The sequence below is a fragment of the Trichoderma virens genome (genome assembly GCF_000170995.1).
Source record: "Trichoderma virens Gv29-8 chromosome Unknown TRIVIscaffold_91, whole genome shotgun sequence".
In the NCBI taxonomy this organism is placed as follows: Eukaryota; Fungi; Ascomycota; class Sordariomycetes; order Hypocreales; family Hypocreaceae; genus Trichoderma; species Trichoderma virens.
Genome location: NW_014013658.1, coordinates 329,400 through 352,226, shown reverse-complemented (window position 1 = coordinate 352,226; position 22,827 = coordinate 329,400). Strand labels below are relative to the sequence as shown.

Below are 22,827 nucleotides of genomic sequence, written 5' to 3'. Positions count from 1 at the left end.
TTCCTCTCTGGAACGGTTTTAGCTCTCCGCGTTTGCTTTTAAGTCTAAAGTAACGTTATAAAGAGCTTCGTGCGGGGGACGAATCGTGTTTTGGGATTTGGGGCTGGGGGAGATGAATTGGCTAGACTGGTTCATGCAATGGAACGCTAGGAGACAAGGAGACACACGATGAGAGCAGAAGATGCGGGGAGGATGCTAGCGAAACTGCGGTGATGCCAAACCGACTTTTTTTCTCTTTTCTTTGGAATTATTTATTCGGGGAGTGGCTTTGATGTTTGTCGGGTTGGTTGTGCCACGCTGCGATTGACGTAGTAAGGAGCTCTCAATGCTACCAGCGCTGATGTATACCAATCTTGTTTATGTGTAAATATGGCTGTATTTTGTATTCAGACATCATGAAGTTGATGGCATCGTTAACGCTCGCAAATTAATTCTGCAACAGGACCAAAGAGGCTAAAATCTACCTGTCAAGATTCGGACCTTTTGAATAGCCTTTGTCTGGTCCTGATCAGCTTCCACATCAAGACATTGTTGTTACATCTACGTCCTGCATGACTATTGTATCGGAGTCCGCGGACCCGCGATTGTTGCTTGGGCTTTGTGTACCATGCAGTGTCTTTCCATGTCTTGTTCCTTTGAGGCCGCATTTAATATGTTTACTGCAGTTGAACAGAAAGCGCTGGACAGTCTCGCTGTCGAGTTTTCAAGCTCAGCCTGAACAACACTTCAATTCCTCCCAAGAAATTAAATATATACATTATTTGATCTCTGCCCATATTTTGGGTCATAGTTCACTGGTTCACACAAGTCTGCTATCGATGTCGACTGAACGTCCATCCGTGCCTTGTTTTCGGGCGCTTTCATAAAGGTTTCCTTGGCTTAGTAGCTAATTGGAAAAAGGCATCGTCCCTAGAAATAAATAGCGATAAGAATATATCAGACCTTATGCCGCCAACATCAACAAAACTACAATACTGCATGTCTGAACTTAGGGGTTAGGAACTTTTATACCTACCTTCCTATGAAGAGCTTGGTTATAATATTTACAAACAAGATCCACCTCCAACAAAAGTCAATGGCTGGAGTACGAAGTATATATACTTTCATGTGCCCGATCTGGCAGAGTTATACCGTGTGCCAATTTGATCAAATCAGCTGTTAATTATACCTGGTGCGTCTCAGCTATATTACTCATGCCAAATGCTGTCACGCCATGTGTTCGGCTGTTGCGACGCATCTCAGCCAACTTTATGCAGCCCAGCCCTGATTATACAGCTCAGCTACTGTCCCGCAACTCAGCTATTGCCATGGGTATAGATCTCATCGCAAAGTCGTAACAATTATGGGGCCATTGAAGAAAAAAACGCAATATGATTTATCAAACTGCGGTATCAAGGTGAAATGCTACGGCTAGCAAAATATCTGATAGCTGGATATTTGAATGGAATACCTGTAATGCCTATAGACTAATATATATGTGAGATGCCTATCGTCTCTAACGCTGCATTATTTTCAGCTTTTACTTCTTTATTAGCGACTTTTGGGATAGTTTAACGGTGCTTGATATTAATAGCTTTTGGAATGACTCATTAATACCTAAAAACACGGCACATAGATTCAAAGTATTCACGGCTCGATATAGTCCCCACAAAGGTAAAGGACCCGATTCCGAGTCCTTGACCCCTCGCCTGGTAGTCAAGGATATCTCTTCCTTTCATCATAGAATTGTACTCCTGGAATGAGTAGAAAGGCATTGTGCAACTTAGTTACAAGGTAAAAGACAGCCCCGGTAACCTGCAGAGGGAAATGACTGTGTGCGCGTGCTCACTTGCGTATGGCATCTAGGCTGTCAAATCTGGTACAACTCACCCCCTTGTATCGGATTCTTTTCAGACAAAGTGCATGCACAATTGCCACAACCAAGTAATATAGAGTCTTGCGATTCGAGAAGGCGGCGGGTAAAATAGATGATGGAAAGCAAAACGCTCCATTGTGTAGAGGAAATAGGTCTTGTTGTTAGTCGGATCTACGGAATGTTCCGTCGGCTCAATTGAGCCGTGTCAAGCATAGCGCCAGCCACAACCTCGTGTTAGTCGAGACGATGCTGGCTCTCGGGTAATAGAGTAGCCAAAGGAAAACTGCGCATTTCATGCTTGATCATCCTGATCGTTTCTTCCCCAACCGACGTGCCGTCTCCTGTTGAGGGTGTCGTTACGGAACGAGTGATAATGCCGCTGCTCCGTCTCGGATTGGAGGGCTTCAAGAGTGGCATCTCTTTGGAGCCTAGCGGTTTCTCGCTGCCATTTTAATCCGTAGCTCGCTTCGTATATCCGTGGCTAGCTTCTGCTTACCCTCGACGTGTAATTAACGTGATGTGTGGCTTGGGTTTGATTCATCTGACAGAGACACTTGGGAGTTCCCGTCGGCCCCTGCGGTGTAAGAACTTGGTCATATGGATGTCACTGTCAAGAAGTTTGAAATAACCTCCAAGAAAGGAGAAGAAAGCGGGAAATCAACAATGATGGCTCGGAGGTGTTAGATAATAAGTTGTTGGTACGAATATCCTTGAAGAATTTTAGCTCCTCTACTCCGTACTGTATTTGATCCGTCTGAAGTTAGATCATGTGTGGGAGGAGCCACCACCCCGCACCATCTTTATTTTCGGTTCAAGATGCATGTTTACTCATCTTCGGACCCCTACTAATCGAGGAAATATTTGGAGAACCAACATCTACGGAGTACAAATCATCTTTTTGCCATAGAGATGCAGCTGATGACCGTCTTACTCAAACGCTGGCGAGACTCACTATCGCCGAAGACTATGCAGGTCGGTCTATATCGCCGATGTAGCTACAGCCGGGAGCTTGAAGCTCAACAGATCGCTGCACAAACTACCGAATAACCGAGGCCAGGAACCGAATTCGCTCCTAGCGCTGCGTCCAGGCTGCGCGAAGCTGCGTGCAAAAGGTACAAGCGTCCGATAGAGATACGCCAAGGCGACAATAATCAAGGCTTACGATGCTTAATGCAGCACGTGTTCATATCAGCGCCGCCGCTGTGGAGATTGTAGCCTGTCAACGAGATTGAGCAGTCCGGTCTCCGGGTTGGAGTTGTCGCGGGAACATGTCAAGCAAATCAACGACTGTACGAGTACGGAAATCTCCGCCCCCAGATACCGTATTACAAGAGACGCTTGATGATGGTACAGATACCTGTGTGTATGCACACTTACGAGTATATGCCATTATGTTTGCGCTTGACTAAACCCATGGCCACAATGGCATGTTCCCCAGGGTATGCCTGTACGAACACTGCGGTTATCTGGAACACACGGACTATCGTGCATGTTCCATAGGACCGGCCAAATCCTCTAAGACTACCACTCCGTAGCGGGCCGAGACCTGTCTATTTTCAACCACTGGCCAACAACTGAGCTCTCGGTGAGACGGATGTTGAGCTCACTCGAGGCCCACGCCGGCTGCAAGGAAGCCTGGGGAAAAGGGTCAGGGTCAGCCGCACCTATTCCATAAAAGACCTGGTCCAAAGCCTCAGACGTACGATTCGACGACAGGCAAGAGGGACTAGCATCATCTGGGCATTTGTTGCCCTGTCTGGCACCTTTACCATGCTGCTGCCGCCGCTGCCACAAGGTACAGGTACTGTGACTAGCAGAACTGCTTCTCCATGTCTCCATGTGAGGAGTGGAAACTTTCAAAGAGCCACGAGCTAGCCCCCAGAGCCACAAACGACCAACGCTAATGGTAGTGATACTAACTTGCCGCAGTAGGCCGCAATGGTAATGGCAACGGAGAGGATGCGGAAGGGGACCAAGCAAGTTGCAAGGGAGACAAAGCCATTCAAGGTTGGCATTTCTACGGAGCAAAGCGGGGTAATCAATGCTAGCATCTCGAATCCGACATGATTCCGGAAATGGAAGATTCCACCTCGCACTGGTAGTTGTACCGAAGGCTTTTGGGGCTGAAGATGCAGCTGCCGGGCATATGGGCTTACGAGATGCGCTGAGAAGAGGGGAGAGAGACGGAATTTCCCGCACGCGGCAAAGCGAGGCGGATTGTATCCAGTAATGTGACGATCAAGGACTGACTCGTTCTGGAGGTGTTGGCGTTGGCCGTGCCGATGCGAATGCGACTTGGCGTTGCGACGCAATGGATGAGACTGAAGAAGGCTGTCTGTTTCATGAGGCCAAGAGAATCCCTCCACGTCACGAGCGCATATCAGTTAAGGTTTATTTTCAGATTCTGGGGCAAGTCGATTACCAACACGGTGCAAATTACTTGACTAGATTTTCTGCGGGCTAATACTTCGGCAGTAGAGTCAGGCCGGGGCAATCAGGGTGCCAAGACGATTCTAAAGCAATGCAATTCTTCATCTTGCAAACTCTGATGGTGTGAATGGACTACTGCCCCGATTTGAAATGGTCCAAGGATGCAGGCTGGGAGACCGGACGATTGGCTCGCAGAGTCATGCGGGTGCGGAGGGGCACAAAAGGTGCCAGAAAAAGAAATGAGATGTCAAACACGGCACATGTTTGTGCATCAAGCTTAGTGAAAGACGGAGTCGACTACTCCGTATAGCTCCTCGAGATAGGACGTACGGATGCGCGAGCTCAGCCAAGCACCCATTGATGAGCCTTGCAACCTTGTTACAGATATTCTGAGACAACAGATGGTATCTCGCCAACGCTTCGGAGGTGGATGTCATCATGAGCCACCGGGCTGCTGCGGGGAACCGTCTCATCACCCCGGAGTCGCTCTGCTCGAGCTCCGTGATTCGCCCAGGCTGAGGCGGCTAGTACTCTTTCCAACCACCTCTCCTTGACACAAGTTGCACAGGAGGGGGCAGCAAACAAGTGCTCCGAAGAGCGGTTAACCAGTTTCAGCATGGCCTCGAAATGCCGGATTGTGCGAGTCGCCTCCCCTGAAGAACTCAAGCTTGGCCCCCGGCAGCCCGGTCCCGCTGCGGATCTCATGCAATAGGCGCTCTAGCCTCTGCAGCGGCACGGACTAGTCAGTGCGAGTCTCTGATAATCAACTTTTCTTCGGGTATCGTCGCTATGAAGCTGGTGGGGAGCCGAAGCAGGCGTCCCGGCCGGTCTTGCTGGCGGACTGCTTTTTGGCCCTTTTGGCTTGAGAAGCTACTCTGCTCTGGGGCAGTAGGTCACAGTACTGGCATGTACATGTGCGAGTGCTGTGTTAATCTCAAAGGTACCGGCGATTGGGAGCTAGAGGCGAGAGGATGGGGGTCTCGAGGACCTGCTCCCCCTTGCCGAGGACATATCCACGTTGTCCCCATACTTGCACTCGTAGTATGGTTGGGGTAGCGTCTTCTTGAAGCATCGCCCCCGCTCCACGCGCGTCGATACGGAGGCAAAGAACGGAGCAAAGAGGGCTCCTTAATAATGGGAATTGCGTTGCGCGGATACAGGCCTTGTGTTTTACATAAAATGGCATAGCTGTCCCCATCTCGATTGTTTCCTTTTTTTCTCTCCTGCATTCCTGCATCACCACAGTCCTCTTTCGTCATAAATACCCCTCCTGCCCCTCTCGCATTTACTTTTTTCTCTTTTCCTTTTCCCATATCTTCTAGAACCAAAAGCAACATTCCCATCTTATAAACTTCACCATGGCACCTCTGGCCGTCGAGCTCAACACCCCCGTTACGGGCACCTACTCACAACCCATTGGCCTGTGAGTCTTTACCTTTACCCCTCGGTCCACTGCTGTACTTTGCATAAACTAACTTGTTGCCATCAAGGTTCATCAACAACGAGTGGGTTGAGGGTGTCGACAAGAAGAAGTTCGAGGTCATCAACCCCGCCACCGAGGAGGTCATCACCTCTGTCTGCGAAGGTACCGAGAAGGATGTCGATCTTGCCGTCGCCGCTGCCCGCAAGGCTTTCAACACAACATGGAGAGCTGTCACACCCGGCGAGCGTGGTCGCCTGATGCTCAAGCTCGCTGATCTCGCCGAGAAGAACCTCGATCTTCTCGCCGCTGTCGAGTCTTTGGACAACGGCAAGTCCATCACCATGGCTAGAGGTGATGTTGGCGCTGTTGTCGGATGCATTCGCTACTACGGTGGCTGGGCCGACAAGATCGAGGGAAAGACTCTTGACATTGCCCCCGACATGTTCAACTACACCCGACACGAGCCTGTAAGTAATAAGAGAAGCCCAACTTTTACCCCGAGGACCAGATTGCTAACCACTACAATCTCCGAATAGCTTGGTGTCTGTGGTCAGATCATTCCCTGGAACTTCCCTCTCCTCATGCTTGCATGGAAGATTGGCCCTGCCCTGGCCACTGGTAACACCATCGTCATGAAGACCGCTGAGCAGACTCCCCTGTCCGCCCTCGTCTTCGCCAACCTCGTCAAGGAGGCTGGTTTCCCTGCTGGTGTCTTCAACCTGATCTCTGGTTTCGGCAAGACTGCTGGTGCTGCCATCTCCTCCCACATGGACATTGACAAGGTCGCCTTCACTGGCTCAACCGTTGTTGGCCGCACCATCATGAAGGCTGCTGCCGCTTCCAACTTGAAGAAGGTCACCCTTGAGCTCGGTGGCAAGTCCCCCAACATCGTCTTCAACGATGCCGACATTGAGCAGGCCATCTCATGGGTCAACTTCGGTATCTACTTCAACCACGGCCAGACTTGCTGTGCTGGTACCCGTATCTTCGTCCAGGAGGGCATCTACGACAAGTTCCTCGAGGCCTTCAAGAAGCGTGCTCTGCAGAACAAGGTCGGCGACCCATTCCACCACGAGACCTTCCAGGGACCTCAGGTCAGCCAGCTGCAGTTCGACCGCATCATGGGCTACATCCAGTCCGGAAAGGAGGAGGGCGCCAAGGTCGAGATTGGTGGTGAGCGTCACGGTGAGAAGGGCTACTTCATCCAGCCCACCGTCTTCAGCAACGTCACTGCCGACATGAAGATTATGCGTGAGGAGATCTTCGGCCCCGTTGCCGCCATTGCCAAGTTCAAGGATGAGGAGGAGGTCATCCAGATGGGCAACGACTCCAACTACGGTCTGGCCGCTGCTGTCCACACCACCGACCTCAACACCGCCATCCGTGTCAGCAATGCCATCCACGCCGGTACCGTCTGGGTCAACTGCTACAACCTGCTGCACCACCAGATGCCCTTTGGTGGCTACAAGGAGTCTGGTATTGGCCGTGAGCTTGGTGAGGCTGCGCTGGCCAACTACACTCAGAACAAGTCTGTGGCCATCCGTCTGGGCGGCGCCTTGTTCTAAACTATAAAAAGAAAAAACAACAAAATATAAAAAAAGGAGAATCAACTTGTCACGATTAGTATGAATATTAGGCAGGGTATATTTGCTATTTTCAGTTATGTAGCCTGATGTAGCTCTGAAATGAAATTGTATGACACCCATAGATTGAGCCAACCTTTATTGAAGTGTAGTCAAATATCGTGAGAGACTAGTGGTGATATTTAGCCGTCGGATGTTTGGGACCCTCTTTGGGTCAGCTTGGGATGATGTTACAGTATAGCCAGTATAGCCTAAGGCCTTGTATGCGGTAAATGCTGAGCAGCTACTATTATTACTCGGGATTATGAGTTGCGTAGGAACAATGAAAAAATATCCGCGGACAGATTGGCTAATGGGTAATACGGGGTGTATATGTATATACCCGTGCGAGGAGAATTCACGCGGGTGAGTGCTGAATGAGGGTTTTGGTTCTTGCTAGACCAGTCTCGGAATATATTGGTTAAAGGAATAGTGTGATGAAGCCGCTTATCAGATAAAAGTCTTTCTGGTATAATATCTAAAGGCTTGTTTTTAGATAAAAGGTATTACCAAGTAGATTTTGTAGTGGTGCGTCGTTTTCTTGGTGTTACGGTTGCCTGGTACGACGTCAATGATGTCTGGTGTAAATATTTCCATTTCCTGGCCATGACGTATTAAGAGCATTCAGCAAGACTATGTGCTGCTATATTGAATCTGTTATATATGTGTTACCTATTATCTGTCTACCTGTATACTTATTAAGAGGCGTGCTTACTTATAGCAGCTATCACCGTCATCCTATGAAAGGCTTGAGCAACCATCATCTCCCACAGAGGAACAAACAATGTCACCAGGTACATATTTCTTGCGTTGCATCACCTGCTTCGTAGCATTGGAGAAACAACAAGGATACATACAAACCGAGCGAAATAATCGCAATTGCATACAAAGTCCTCTGTATAAAATTGATTCATCACCTTTTCTTCACCATGAACTTGTACTGTAACATTCACGCTGCACCCTCCCGCGGTGACGCAACCGCCAACCGCCAAGTCACTCTACTTCTGGTCGGCCTCCCGCATTGCCAACCGCCCAGAATCACCCAATCGGGCAGCGCCACTGTCGACACATAAAACATAAAAAGAGGGAGGGGGTTTCGAATCCCAACCTCTTTTTTCCCTTGCAGCCTTTTTTTTTTTTTTTTGCTCATTGCTTTGGCGCTTTTTCTTGCTGTGTCTTGTCCTTTGTTTTTCTTCTTTTTGTTACGGATATCGAGAAGCTACTGAGAGGAGTAGTTGCGCTACGGGGCAATTTAGCGGTGGTGCGATACGAGACGATACGATACTATACCAAGAGCAGGCAGAGTTGGGCTTGAATATATGCAAACAACGATGGGACTGGGCTTGGGTCTCGCATTTATGCTGGTAAGAATTGACTATTGGACATTTCCCATTACTTCTTTTTCCTCCAATTGCTAACGCGGCTCTCTTTCAGGGCAGCGCCGTGCTGTTTGGCGTCGCAGCGTAAGTCAATCAACCATATATTTCATCCTCTGATATATCAACGCTTACACGATGCCCTCAACAGTGTCGTTCATTTCCACAGCGCCTATCTATCTCTCCCCGTCAGCCCAGCCATAACCATCCTCACAATCCTTCTCCCCATCATCTCCTTCCTCAACTCGTACATCTACCCAACTCTTTTACACTCCGCACGCAATTCGTCACACCCCCTCCATCGACTCAGTCCTACGATCCTACAAACCCTGCAAGGTCTTCTTACAACAGTCCTTGCAACATTGCTATTTGAGGATGTGGTGCCTTCGACAACGGTGGAATGCCTGATGGAGAATCGGTGGTTGAGCATGTTTCGAGCGAAAGACGGAGAGTCAATCCGCTTGATCCAGGATACGTTGAACTGCTGCGGCTTGAATACTGTCAGGCACATGGCATATCCTTTTCCCAGAACCGGAGAGAAGTACAGCATTTGTGCCGAGACATTTGGAAGGGACCAGGCATGCAGAGCTCCGTGGACAGCGGCGCTTCGGAGCAGCACGGGAGCTGATTTCGGGGTTGTTATTGCGGTGGGATTGTTGCAGGTGAGACTCTATAAATTATCAGATTCACTGGAACTCACACTAACGGATTCCATTTGCACAGATCTTGAGTCTTCTCATGACCAGAGAAGGCACAAACTGGTGGAACTCATGGCGCTCTGTTGCCTGGCACCGACAGCGGAATGTCGTTGATGGCGAAAGGCGTGCGCTGTTGGAAGACGTCACTGATGCGGACGAGGTCGTCGAGCGACAGGACGAGTCTTCCCGTCCGCGAGGATACCAAAGCTTGCCTGCGACTGAATCAGAAACCAGACCGAGGGTTGAACCGTCCCCGATTCACCAGGAGGAAAACCACTGGAGAGACAACTGAGCTGGGTTTGAATGTTCATCTTCAGGATGAGAACATTCACTGCAGGAATGGATAAGATCGTCACGACAACATCAACCGAAAAGGGAATTTCTTAAAAAAGCGTATGAATCTTGCTTGGTATTAACACTGTTCCATCTTCCCTGTTACTGGTCTACCCTCTATCTCTTCCGTGACTCGAGCGCCTCTTTGCCTAGCTTCTCTAGCGCACTCTCGTACTCTTCTATTCTCTCCTCGCTCATCTCCTCAATCATGACTCTGGCCACCTTTTGTGATCTCTTCACGGCAGCACTCTTGCCAATCTTACCCCAGAACCAACCACTCTCCCCGTCTCCTACAAGTGTCCAGGCGCATCCGGATCTACCAGCTCGGGCAGTACGGCCCACACGATGGACGTAACTGGCTACGCTTGGCGGCAAGTCGTAGTTGATGACGTGCGGCAGCTTTGGGATATCAATACCACGTGCCACAAGGTCAGATGCAATAATGAGACGCAGAGGTGAAGAAGGAGTGGTGAAGGCTCTAAGAGTCTTGCGACGGATGCTAGTTGGCGTGGTGGATGTGAGAGTACCGATCTGTGTGGCGAGGGACTTGTCGAGGAGGATGAGCAGCCGGGATAAGCGCAGGGCGGCTTCGTTGGACTTTGTGAATATGAGGGATATGGGTATTTGTGACTTGGACGGCTTGGAGTGTGCTTTCTTTTCGCTTGTGCTTGATTCTGCATCTGAATCCGAATCCGAGTCTGAACTTGTATCTGAGTCTGAACTAGTGTCAGAGTCCGAGTCGGAATCGGAATCCGAACTTGTGTCGTCTGAACTAGTGTCTGAGCTCGAATCTGATTGAGCTTCTTTACTAAGATCCATATTCTTCGCTTCGTCATTGATGGCCATGTGTTGGCTCCGTAGGAGATCAAGTAGATACAGTGGCTTAAGGTTTGCATCATGAACCCTCACAGCATACTCTCTTAGAGATTCTGGCAGCGAGTGCTCTGTAACCTGAACATCCTTGCCACTCTCCAGGACGATCAACTTGGGTCTGCGTAGAGCAAGCTGATTCAAGAGACTCAGATCCCTCGTCAGAGTAGCACTAAGAAGAATCTTGCGGACGCCCGAGTAAGGCATGTCGGGAAAGTCTCTGGCGCCGAACTCGCTCGTCTTGAATTTCTCCAGGACGACGTCTAGCCATCCTTGGAAGCTTTGCGCGAGTAGCTTGTCAGCCTCATCAACGACGAGCCAGCGGATGTAGGATAGGGAAAAGCCGGGTGTCTGGTCGAGGTGCTCGACGAGACGGCCAGGGGTGCAGATGAGGATGTCGACTTTGGAATAGAAATCAATGACTTGGCCTTGCCAGGGACCGATGCGAGGGTTGGCGCGTCGAGTATTGGGGCCGCTCAGGAGATCGTCTAGATCGTCTTCGTTATTGGAACTCGAGGCTCCATTGGATGCTTCTTGTTCCAGCTGCTTATATGCTTCCGGGTCGTATCGCGTCTCCTTGCTCACGAGAAGATCCTGTTCAGAGGCCAACGACTGATTACCAATGGCGATGCCAACGCGCACCCTCTTCCTGTCTTCTCCCTCGTAGGCCTTTGCGCAAAGCTCAAAGACTTCTTGCGCTTGCTTGACGAGCTCTCTGGTCGGTAGCACAACCAGTGCACGTAGTCTTGTAACGACGCTGTTGCTCAGATCTCTTACAATTGGAAGGGCATAAGCTAGCGTTTTTCCAGATCCAGTCGCCGCTGAGACGAGGAGATCGCCCTGCTGTTGTTTATTTGTCGGAAGCAGCAACGGCAGAGCCGCTGTTTGAACGGCGAAAGCTTCCGTATAACCCTTTTGTTCGAGGACCCGCGCTGCCTTTGGAAGAATACCCAGCTCCGTGAATGGCGTCTGCGTGTCTACTGAGACACGAATTGGCGCCGAGAGCCATGGAGGCAGAGTCTCATATGTCGGTTTTTCTGTGCTTGGTGCAGTGCGCGCGGGCTGCGGGAGAGGTTCCAGGCCATGGAGCTCAGTTGGTTCTTCCGGCTCTTCCACGATGCCTTGCTCTTTAATGATTTCGGCGTATTTGAGTGATTTGGCTTTTCGCTCAAAGACGGCCTTGTGTCGCTTGTCTTCTTCCTCTTCCGCTGGGGCATCGTCCATATCGACATCCTGGGATTTCTTCTTTTTGTCCCGTTTAGCCTTCTTCGCCTGCTTTTCGTCGGATTCGGGGGCCGCTTCATCCTCAGCAGGAGGCTCTGTGTCTTCCATCTCAGTATCCTTGGCACTGGGGCTCGCTTCGTCAATATCGGCCTGCTCCAGGCTCTGGTCGTTGTCGTCATCCCCAAGGTCGGATGTTTTGCTTCTCTTCTTGTCTTTCTTTTTCTTCTTTTCTTCCGTACTTGGCTTCAAATCATCGCCGCTTTTTTCCGATTTCCTGCTCTTTTTTGGCTTTGCTTCCTCCTCCTCTACCGAATCTTGTTCGTGTTCTAATTCTTTCTCTTTCCGCGATTCGCGCCTGGAACCACGCTTCGTCTTGTTCTCGGCCTCCTTTGGCTCTGAATCTTGTTTTACTTCTTCTTCCGATTCAACTTCTTGTGTTCTTTTCTTAGATTTCTTCGACTTCTTGGTCTGAGGCTCTTGAAGCTGCTCCCCATCATTTCGCTTTCTCTTCGACTTTGGAGAGTCCGCCTCCTCTTCGAATCGCTGAATTGTTGGTTCTTCAGTCTTTTGTTGGGATTTGCTGCCAGGAACATAACGAGAGTAGGAGAGTCCATCCCCATTCGTCACCGCGGGGGCTGCAGATGCTGATGATGGCGCAGGCGATTGTTTCGCGACGGAAGAATCTTCGCTGTTTCTCACAGGCTTCTGCCCTCCAGCTGAAGGGATATACCTTGCATACATTTTGGCTTTTTGATAAGAAAAAATAATGGAAATAAAGGAAAATGAATGAAATGGTAAATGGACCCCAGAAATTGGGGATTAAATTAAATGCGCTGCGCTGACAGCCTTTTCTGTCGCTCTCCAATCCAATCCAATCCAATGCGATGCGATGCAGATCAGCGACCTGCGATAGCTCGTCCAAAAATTTGGCGACGGAGCTGTTATCGGCGTTTTGCCGCCCCTCACCGCCAAGCTTATCAACGAGCTTAGCGTCATCACTGGAGACGTATCCAATTGGAGCTTGGGAGTGAGCCTATAACTGAAGCTCCTAAATTACATCCATCTTATAAAGCGCCTCCTATATCGCCTCTCCAGAAATCCCCAGGAGCATTGAATGCTATGGGATCGTATGAAATGAGCTGAGGCAAAGAGGCAGCGAGGGTCGAACCTTAGCAGAAGAAGAAGTCAGCGAGTGGTGACGACGCTCACATGCTTCATCTCACCCTCCGTCTCAGCATCAGCCGCTCTCACAATCGCAAAGATCCATGATCAAGAAACCCAGCATCTAAGACTCCAGGTCATCTTCCAAATTTCACCGACAGCAAAATGGCGCGCAAAACCTACAACATCGCTATGGTTAGCGACTTCTTCTTCCCCCAGCCCGGCGGCGTCGAGTCTCACATATACCAACTCTCGAGCAAACTCATCGACAGGGGCCACAAGGTCATCATCATCACACACGCCCACGATGACCGCAAGGGAGTCCGCTATCTCAACAACGGCCTCAAAGTTTATCATGTGCCGTTTCTTGTCATCTACCGACAGGCAACCTTCCCTACAGTCTTTTCCTTTTTCCCCATTCTGCGGAACATCTGCATCCGCGAGCAGATTGAAATCGTCCATGGCCATGGCAGTCTGAGTTCACTCTGCCACGAAGGCATTCTACATGCAAGAACCATGGGACTGAGGACCGTTTTTACTGATCATTCGCTCTTTGGATTTGCGGATGCTGCCAGTATCCTGACAAACAAGCTGCTCAAATTCATTCTCAGCGATGTCGATCATAGCATATGTGTGAGCCACACCTGGTATGTAGAATGACAGACTCTCCTATGTGACTTGGGCTTTTCAAGTCTAACGAAATTCTTAGCAAGGAGAACACTGTGCTTCGTGCATCGCTGGATCCTCTCATGGTATCAGTCATTCCCAATGCCGTCGTGGGCGAAAACTTTAGGCCTCGCGACTACCCAGCGCCATCAGAACAAGGAGGAGGCTTCAGGTCCGAGCCATCTCCTCGCCTCCTTGGCCCCGACGACATGATCACCATCGTCGTTATATCTCGTCTGTTCTACAACAAAGGCACAGACCTTCTTACCGCCGCCATCCCCCGCATCCTGGAGAACCATCCCAATACCCGGTTCATCATCGCCGGCTCAGGCCCCAAGGCTATTGACCTGGAGCAAATGATTGAGACAAACGTGCTGCAGGACCGTGTTGAAATGCTCGGCCCCATCCGCCACGAGGACGTGCGTGATGTCATGACCCGCGGCCACATATACCTTCACCCTTCCCTCACCGAGGCCTTTGGCACCGTCATCGTCGAAGCAGCCTCGTGCGGGCTGTACGTCGTGTGCACTCAAGTCGGCGGCATCCCCGAGGTCCTCCCCTCACACATGACGACCTTTGCAAAGCCTGAGGAGGACGACATCGTGGCGGCCACGGGCAAGGCCATCACCGCCATGCGCGCCGGCAAGATCCGCACCGAAAAGTTCCACGACGAGGTCAAGAAAATGTACTCGTGGTCCAACGTCGCCATGCGCACCGAGCGCGTCTACGACGGCATCTGCGGCACCATCAGCGAAGAGGAGTTTTACGGCTTCGACACCAGCGGCTACAACGGGAGCCGCATCCGCGACTTTGCCCTCATTGACCGGCTCAAGCGCTACTATGGCTGCGGCATCTGGGCCGGTAAGCTGTTTTGCCTGTGCGTTGTCGTCGATTACTTGTTCTTCTTGTTCCTCGAGTGGTGGTTCCCGAGGGAGAATATCGACATCTGTCGGGATTGGCCGCGCAAGTCGCCGGCAAAGGATAAGGCGCAGGACTCAATGAAGCTTGCGCTGAGCCATCGATCAACTTCGTCGATTAGAGTTCCCAAGTTGGATCGATAGGCCGCCGTGGTAAAAGAAGACCGACTGCTACTTGTAGAGAGAACATGTGTTTTGAAATTTTTGTTTCTATGGCGAGGGGTATAGAATATGAAATAGTCACAGCAGACTCTCCCCCTATGATAATCGCAGAGCGAATAGCGCAATGATGCGATGAAAAGAAGACCTGTTTATAGAATATTGCGTCTAGATTCACCTAGTCCTTCATAAATACGTTATTAGCCGCTTCATGTGTCCAAATAACCCAGCCTCCCATGACATCAAACAAGACTTCACTTAGACGTTGTACATTATCAAGCCCCAGTAACACTTACTAGGGGCGCTCGCATTTCGAGTTAAAGCTAATAAAAGCTAATAATTACCCTCTGATCTTTTGCAACTCTAACAAAAGGCGCTATACACAACTCAAAAGCATCGCGAAATCAACAAAAATCAGGTTCGCCGCTACCCGTTACCCGCTAAAACCCTTTCCCTTCCACGCACGCTCACTCTCTGTCTTGTCTCCCATCCTCGAGCTATTTCGATAATCTCGAGCCCCGTGAGACCCTCGGACTCCGTGAGACCCTCGGGCTCCGCGAGCCTCTCCCACGAGGCACCTCGCCCAGCATTTTCATAAGCACAGGCTGTTTCTAACTCCTAGTACTGATGCGTCTCCTCTTGGCCGTTCCCGAGGCCGAAGCTGAGTCCCCATCGCCAGCGAGCTCGTCTTCCTCCTCGGCAGTGTCTTCCGCCGGGGTGGCCACGCTGCCTTGCCTCGTTGTAGATATTGGCGGAATACCTCGGTCCTTTTCTGCCGCGCGCAAATCGCCCAGTAGCTTCTCAACCTCGAGAAACATGCTCTGCGTGTTCTTAACCACTCCGTTCTCGTCGAGTCGATAACCAACGATTTCTTCCTCGTCGCTGTGAGACCTTCTAATAAATGCTGGCCCGGGACCGCGATCTGGATCGGGGTTGTACATGATAGCATTGCAAAACATGTGCACTAATTCACGCTCGAGATGAGCGCTGTTAATGATTCCTCTGGGAGGCACGAGATCGTCAGAGATGGGAAGCCAAACGCTTGCTGTGCCCGGATCGCCACCCGGCAAATTAGCAGCCGCTTGCAGCGCCGCTTTGTTACCTGCTTTGATGGCAGAACGGATAGAGGTAATGTCTTGCGGCTGCAGGACGATTTGCCTATAATTCGGCGCGTCCTTTTCGCGCAGGGCGGTCGCAAACATATTGGCATCGCGATGACTCGATATCTGGTCGAGGGCTGACGAGGACACCTTTGTGAATCCCCGCGTCCACAACACATGCGTTGGAGGGCCTTGAAGGTCAGTAGGAGTATCCTGCCGCTTCCGCTTGGGTGCACGGGTCATACTACTAGGTGTAGCCATGAGGCCACGTCCTGGCATGCTCTCATCCGCAGTTGTATCGCCGGTTTCTTCCCGAAGCCGCGGCGTTGCAACTTCCTTCTTCACCTTGGTCATAGAATGGTCTAGAGAGAGTTCATCTGTTTGGGATATCACAGACTGGCTTCTCCTTGTGCCTGTGGCAGACGGCGTTGCGCTTGGGCCACGACTTCTCTGCACCGAACGGGGGGGTCGACCTCGAGGTGCCTTCGCTGGGGGCGTCGCTTCGACTTTGGCTGTTGGTTTCGCAACTGCCAGCTTGGGAACTACCTTGGCTGCAAGGTCCTTTGCGATGGCGGGCCGCGGCAGTGGAGGGCTAACGGGTTCGTAAGCCGGGCTCTCCGGCTCCGATGCTATCGGACCAGGAGTGGATGGTGTCGAGTGAGATGCCCATTTCGTTCCGAACCCGCGTTTAAGAGAGACGGGACTAGACGGTGCTGGTGTCCGTGGTGCAGGAGACGCCGGACTAAGGCGCCTGGTAGGTCCTGGAGTAGCAGCCGCCTGACGAATCATATGCTCTGGAATAGCAGGGCGTGGTGCTTGAGCAACGTATGACGCGCCATATGCCTTGTCTTTGGCTGTAGGGGAAGCAGAGGGCATCGTCCGGGCTCCCTGCTGTGCTGAGGAAGCGCCTGGCTGCCATCGCTGCGTCGCAATAACTCCAGGAGTCCCCTTGTTGGGAATAGGAGATCCAGCAGCGGTTACTGAAGGTGATGTTTTGGCGGGGTTTGCGGAAGCAATTGCTCGTGGAGTCTGGATTCTCGGTATATGCTGGAATTTCTGGGCCAATAAGGATGGTTGGGCCTGCACTGCCCTCTGAATATGCTGATGCTGAGGGGTGGCCTGCTGGCCTTGTTGGGCCTGCTGCTGTTGTGGATGAAGCTGAGGCTGTTGCTGAGGTTGGAGAGGACGGCCCGGTGCGGCTGAAGGTGTTGATGGCGGGCGAGCCTGCTGTGGAGTCCCTGGCCCGGTTGGACGAGGAGGCCCCGGCTGCAGGGGAGGAGGAGCCAGTTGGCCTGCAGGTTGAGGAGGAACCAGGACAGGTTTTGCCGCTGTTGGCCGAGCCTGTTGTTGTGGCTGCTGTTGCTGTTGCTGTTGCGGTTGCGGTTGTGGTTGTGGTTGTGGTTGTGGTGAGGGTGCCACTTGTCCATGTGGCGGTTGTGGGGGATACTGAATAGGCTGCTGTTGTGGATGTTGGGGATGAGATACTGGCTGTCGTTGCCATTGTTGCTGCGGAGGTGGAGGCTGCTGCTGCTGCTGTGGCGGTGGTGCCTTTTGAACAGCTGCATTGCCTGGAGAAGAGAGAACTGGTGGCGAGAATTGCTCGGCTGGGAGGCCTTGCGTTGTTTGAGGAGGTTGATACGGCTTCTCCCATTTAAGCGACCCAGCCTGAGCGGGGGTAGCTCCTGGCACAGCTGGAGGCTGCGGACCAGCAGCCTCTGGTCGAGGAGAAATCATTTGTTTCGGCGGTTGCTGCGTCGGCGGCTGCAACACTTGGGAGGTTGGTTGCGGCGTGGGAGCCCCAGCAGGCGCTTGAAGCACGGAAGACGTTCCATTGGGCGGCTTCGGCGAGACAGGAGGTCGAGATGGTGGTGTTGCAGCCACCAATTGACTCGGTAACGCGACCTTGGGCGCTACAACGCCAGATACGGGGGGCTTCGGCGGCGGGACAGGCGTATTGGGAGTCGGTCCCTTCCTGATTCCTGATGGGGCTGTTGGTGCTTGTGCTGGAGAGGGAGCAACTCCATTTGAAGGTGGCATCGGTGATGGTACTGGTGCTGTCGATGATGGGACTGTCACTGTCGTTGTCGCTGCCGCCGCCCTTGGATCTCGTGGAGCCAGACTCGGCGTGACATTCTGGCTCGCTGCCACCTTGGCAAGTCTCTCCTTTTCGCTCCGCTCCAGCAATTGAATCTCCCTCTGCAGTGTTGCAAATCTGCGTTCGTCCTCGCGAATCAGTTCCACCGTGTGGTCTCGATACCGTGCGTACATTCGATCGACCATGGCCGGGATTTTGTCGACATTCTCGTACACCTCCTTAAGCGTCGGCAGCGGCGGACTCCCCAGCTTCCTCTTACGCGACCCAGGTGACCCCAATCCATCGCCGCCTCCCGCTGCCCCCCCTTCAGCGCGCTCCGCATCGCTCTTGAGCTCGTCACGCAGCAGCCGCAGGAACAGCTGCTGCAGTGCCTCGGGGGCTAGACGCGCAGCATCGTAGGTGTCGCTGCTCTTGATGAGCGCATTCCCCTTGAGCAGCTCCGAGATGCGCGCAAACGCCCCACTGTCGACTCCATGGGAAAGCAGCGACTGGAACAGGAACAGCGACTCGAGGGGCGTGTAAGCGGCCGGTTGATTCATGCCCCAAGGTCCGCCTCGCCGGCTATCGAGGGGGCCGTCACGCTTCGACGCAACAGGGTGAATGGGCGCCACGATCTAATCATTGACGAAGCGAAGCACGATGGTTAGGACACATGTCATCTACGTCATTACGGACAATGGCAGGGGAGTGAGGCAAGTGAAGACAAAACGTACAGGCAGCCGTGGATCCAGATTCCAGTCCCTTCAGGCAGTGGCTTCAACGTCCTTTTCTCATCTGACCCGACGTGGCTGCTCGACACGGCCCGGTTCGTATCAATGCGCTACGATCTCCTTTCAAACGACCGCGATCGTAAACTTTTTTTTTGTTGTCGCGACCGAGTTGTTCCGGAATCACGTGACGGAGGAGATGGCTTTTTTGCGAGGCTGCGGAAGTCGTCTTGGATATTTTTTGGAGATGGAAAGGAAACGAGATTGCGGCAGGGCGGAAAACGCAGGGGACAAAGCCACGATCGCGGCCATGTCACGTGATATCACGATCGCGAGCCAGAGCAGCTGCAGCTGCAGCGAATAGGCATCAGCGAACCAATTTCTTTGGGCAAACGCCGTAAGAATGTTTTTGTTTAGGAGAAATGTTTTGGAGCATCATTGGTATAAATATGGATATCATGTCAAACACACGCACACGCGCGGAGCTGCCTTGATTAATGCCCCTTGTTACAGCATCTGCTCTTGAAACTATGTAAAGGAATTCATGCCACCACCCTCTCCCATGGCCAATCAGCCCATGTAAGATACCAAAATGCATCTGATTTACCAGCCTTAAACTCCAATTCCCCCCGTGGTATCATATCAGCGCTGTAAAAAGCAGAACCCCATATCTGAAGCACAATCCGCCTCTCCCTTTCAGCTCCTATCTAGAGCTTCCCGCTATAATATATGAAATCCTAAACGCCATTCTGTGGACCGTTCAGTCCATGTGGTGATTGACCACACCTGGTACAAAAGGAAAAATTATGGTATTGTCTGGTTGAGTAACACACAAGATAAAATGAAAAAAAAAGTGTCATCCTGATGATGTTGTGCTTGAGGTTTCGTCCGTGCTGCCGCGGCGATCCTCACTTGACACTTCTGTGTCCCGTTCTGTCGGTTGGCTGGTGAGGCGCAACTTTTCGTCTAATAGTGTGACGAGTCTTTCAGAGTATTGGTCCAAGAGGCCGCTCAGAACCGTCTCGTTCATCGCTCTACTCCTGATTGCGCGGTCGCCCAGCGCAGCCGCAGTGAACCGCAATTCCTGATCTAGTTCGCTAAGAGCATCTGGATTTATGGGCTCTGCTGACGAGAGCTTTTTCCTGTATGCTCTCAACGTGCGACAGGCTTGTTCTGTCGCCGTGGTTAATGAAGCATTTCCGCGAAGGTTGGGAGTGGAATTCTTCTTGCGCGCCGCATGGCCCAGGGCCGGAAGTGATGGCCTACGAGACAGCCTAGCCCTTGGGCTGAGCGGAGGGCTGCTAGCATGATCAATACCCCTTCGGCGCGAAGGCGTATCATCCATGATCTTGCTGGTGCCGGGGCTAATCTGAAAAGTCCCAGAGGGTGTCCTGGCGCTAGGAGTGTTGGAAGAGAGGTTGAGTCGAGAGTTGCGCTTCCGTACTGTTCGGGTTTGCAACGGCGGCGGCGGCGAGGAGCGTTGTCCTGTTGAACCTTCTCGTGGGCGTTGGAATTCCGCCAATTCAGCTTTTGACAAGACTTTTCGCAGGGGTGGCCTGCCCGAGGTGGCATCTCTCGAAGGCGACGGCTCCCTACTTCCCAACCGCTCATGAACATCGAGAGACCAAATCATGATGGTCCCGTCAGCCGCAACACTCACAACACGTCTACTCTCATCGCTGTCTTCGACAAAGCACACGCCATTGATAGCCTCAGTATGGCCCCATTCCCGATCCAAAAAGGTCCCAGAAATAGAGTCATAAAGCCGGATGGATTTGTCGGTATTGGAGGCGGCCAAGAGAAAATCGGAATCTCGAGGCGAACCCTGTTCAATAGAAATGGATTCGAGAACTGCGGATTCTATGCCACTCTCGTCCATGCACTTGAAGCAGTTTATCCCTCGTCCTGTCAAAATGTCGTACTGGCAGACGGATCGGTCCAGCATAGAAACAAACATTGTCCGACTATCCAAGCTCGTAGTCATGGAAGTCGGTGATGCCTTGAGAGAGACGACCCTTGAAGGAATAGCAGCGATTGCGTCAGGGTCCCCTTCCTTGGTGACTAAATCGTGAATATGCATTGTTCGGTCCCACGCACAAGTGATTACCTTGTCATCCGACGGAATAACAACCTGGACGACCCGGGAGGCAAACTCAATCGTTTGGAAATGCTCGATATTACCGCTGGTAGAAGTGCGGTGAAAAAGCTGTGCTGTGCGGTCCCTACCACAACAAGCCATAAGGAATTTCCCTTCATCTTCATACAGGCTGATGGACGTGCAATCAGCCGAGTGGGCTTTAGTATCGAGCAAACAATCTTCTGTGACTGTGTCTGTGACTCTCAATACTCCGAGGCGATCGGCCGTGACCAAGAGACGCCCACTCTTCGAGATTTTGACGCAGGTCAATTGATTCACTGGCTCCAGATTGGGATCTGGTACATTCAAGCCTTCCAGCGGAACACTGATGGATGCTTTGATTTTGCCGTCCAAGTCCCAAAATGTCACCACTCCCGAGCACGACCACGTCAAAAAGGCCGCTTGTATCTCATTTAGCCTGTCCATAGGGCAGATACCAGCAACCGGCTCTCCATGGCCCGGAATATGAATGTGGAATGATGGCTCGGCTGTTTGACCAGGTACATAGTCCAAATCCCAGATGTCAATCGATCCTTTGGCATCAATAGTGACTGAGTTATTCGTTATGAAGCCCAATGCCACTGATCCCGTAGGGGCTTCTGACGTGCCAATAACACAGTCCTTGCTCCCGTCCATCAGTCCAATGACATCGAGCTTGGTAAATTTGCCGCCTTTACCGCCAACATAAGCAATGTTGCCTCGAATTTGAATGGTAGATATGGAGAAATCAAGGTTGAGAATACAGACAACTTTCGTCTGCTTATCGTCGCCATCTAAAATGCACACATCGCCTGCCTCCGTGCAAATTATGAGTCTGCTGCCTTCAACAGCTGCGCAGCTAAATGTGGCCTCCAGAAGACCTCCCAGAATAATATTCCTGCCCGGCAGTGTCTTTTGAGAAGTTGGTGAGAGGGGAGGATGGTCAGGGGGGAATTTTGGTTTCGTTGGAGAGATGCCGGCATTTTCATCTATCCTCCACATCTTGATATGCCGGATGCCGAGTGTGATGAGGGAGTTTCCCAGCCAGACCATGTCTTTGACGTAGGATGTGCACCTATTTTGCTGAAAGAGCTTTGTCTGGCCGTTACGAGGGTCTACTTTCCAAACATACAGATAGCCGTCGTTGGCGGCCCCAAGGGAGGCAAGGTACTTGGAATCCGCAGACCATGCAACCGCATTGACGCCAAATGCATGCTCACTAATTGATACTAGAGGAATATCGGAGGACGTATCCTGGAGGCTGAAAATCAAGACCCGGGGCGCATATCCAGTCTCGCCCACGGCCAAGTACTTGCCATCTGGGCTTAGACTCAGGCAGGTAGCAGCCTTGATACGCTCACGGCTGGTCCACGTCCTAGGTAACGAACCATCTACCCAATCTGGCGCACCGTGAGAGTCTCGATAGTTGGCGGCAGAACGGTTCCGGCTATCATTGGCCTTTGGAGCCGTCGTCGTAGTCGTCGGTGTAGAAGACCCGTTTTGGGAAGCGGCGTAGAGGGAAGCAACATTGGGGCGAGCTCGGTAGAATCGCTGGGTATACTGATCGGCGTCGACATTGACAACCACGACGGCACCGCCAGCAGTGTAGGCGAAGCTGGTGCCGACGGCATCAAAGGCGGTGGGTGAGCGGCATGTTGTCCCGACAACTCTCTTGAGCGAAAGGCGGGATTCGAATACGGGTCGACCGCGCAGCGGAGACCTCGGGCGTCGGGAGGTGAGAAAAGGTGAATTGGAGGGGGTAAGCTTCAGCCGGTTGCTGGAGGAAGTCGCCGTCATCTCGCCGCCATGGACAGTAAGACGAGGACAATGTTTAGGCTGTACCAAGTCGTCGCCGAGGGATCATTGAGATGGGGGGACAGAAGAGAAGAAGAGAAGATCAAGAACAGTAGAATCAATGGAATCACAGATGAGCGGTATGTTGGGCCGACGATGCCTTGGTGTCGTTGGGCAAGGCGAATTGCTAGATCGGGTAGGACAAATAGGGAATGGAATGACGTTGCAGTTGTCTGATGCTGCTCAAGCTCTGCCCAGTGACGGCGGCTTGATCAAGATGG

At 51.8% G+C, this 22,827-nt stretch overlaps 6 protein-coding genes across 6 annotated transcripts; 3 read left to right on the top strand and 3 right to left on the bottom strand.

Moving 5' to 3' along the window:
- Positions 1 to 5,521: 5,521 nt before the first annotated feature.
- TRIVIDRAFT_74949 (uncharacterized protein) lies at positions 5,522 to 7,416 on the top strand (the record flags this gene model as incomplete). Its single annotated transcript, XM_014094645.1, has 3 exons — positions 5,522 to 5,708; positions 5,776 to 6,175; positions 6,245 to 7,416. 3 exons carry the CDS (start codon positions 5,644 to 5,646, stop codon positions 7,271 to 7,273), a joined length of 1,494 nt encoding a protein of 497 aa, XP_013950120.1.
- Positions 7,417 to 8,858: 1,442 nt separating this feature from the next.
- On the top strand, positions 8,859 to 9,690 carry TRIVIDRAFT_119957 (uncharacterized protein; the record flags this gene model as incomplete). Its single annotated transcript, XM_014094644.1, has 2 exons — positions 8,859 to 9,368; positions 9,430 to 9,690. Coding segments are annotated over 2 exons (771 nt in total), but the record flags the coding sequence as incomplete, so codon positions are not given.
- A 185-nt stretch (positions 9,691 to 9,875) lies between these two features.
- On the bottom strand, positions 9,876 to 11,906 carry TRIVIDRAFT_174620 (uncharacterized protein; the record flags this gene model as incomplete). The annotated part of the gene is made up of 1 exon (XM_014094643.1): positions 9,876 to 11,906. A coding segment is annotated over one exon (1,956 nt), but the record flags the coding sequence as incomplete, so codon positions are not given.
- A 1,042-nt stretch (positions 11,907 to 12,948) lies between these two features.
- On the top strand, positions 12,949 to 14,719 carry TRIVIDRAFT_82694 (glycosyltransferase family 4 protein; the record flags this gene model as incomplete). Its single annotated transcript, XM_014094642.1, has 2 exons — positions 12,949 to 13,639; positions 13,702 to 14,719. 2 exons carry the CDS (start codon positions 13,158 to 13,160, stop codon positions 14,717 to 14,719), a joined length of 1,500 nt encoding a protein of 499 aa, XP_013950117.1.
- Positions 14,720 to 15,345: 626 nt separating this feature from the next.
- Positions 15,346 to 18,543, bottom strand: TRIVIDRAFT_39767 (uncharacterized protein; the record flags this gene model as incomplete). Its single annotated transcript, XM_014094641.1, has 1 exon — positions 15,346 to 18,543. A coding segment is annotated over one exon (3,198 nt), but the record flags the coding sequence as incomplete, so codon positions are not given.
- A 555-nt stretch (positions 18,544 to 19,098) lies between these two features.
- TRIVIDRAFT_214630 (uncharacterized protein) lies at positions 19,099 to 22,549 on the bottom strand (the record flags this gene model as incomplete). Its single annotated transcript, XM_014094640.1, has 1 exon — positions 19,099 to 22,549. The coding sequence occupies one exon, from the start codon at positions 22,547 to 22,549 to the stop codon at positions 19,493 to 19,495; it is 3,057 nt and encodes a 1,018-aa protein (XP_013950115.1).
- Positions 22,550 to 22,827: the final 278 nt, after the last annotated feature.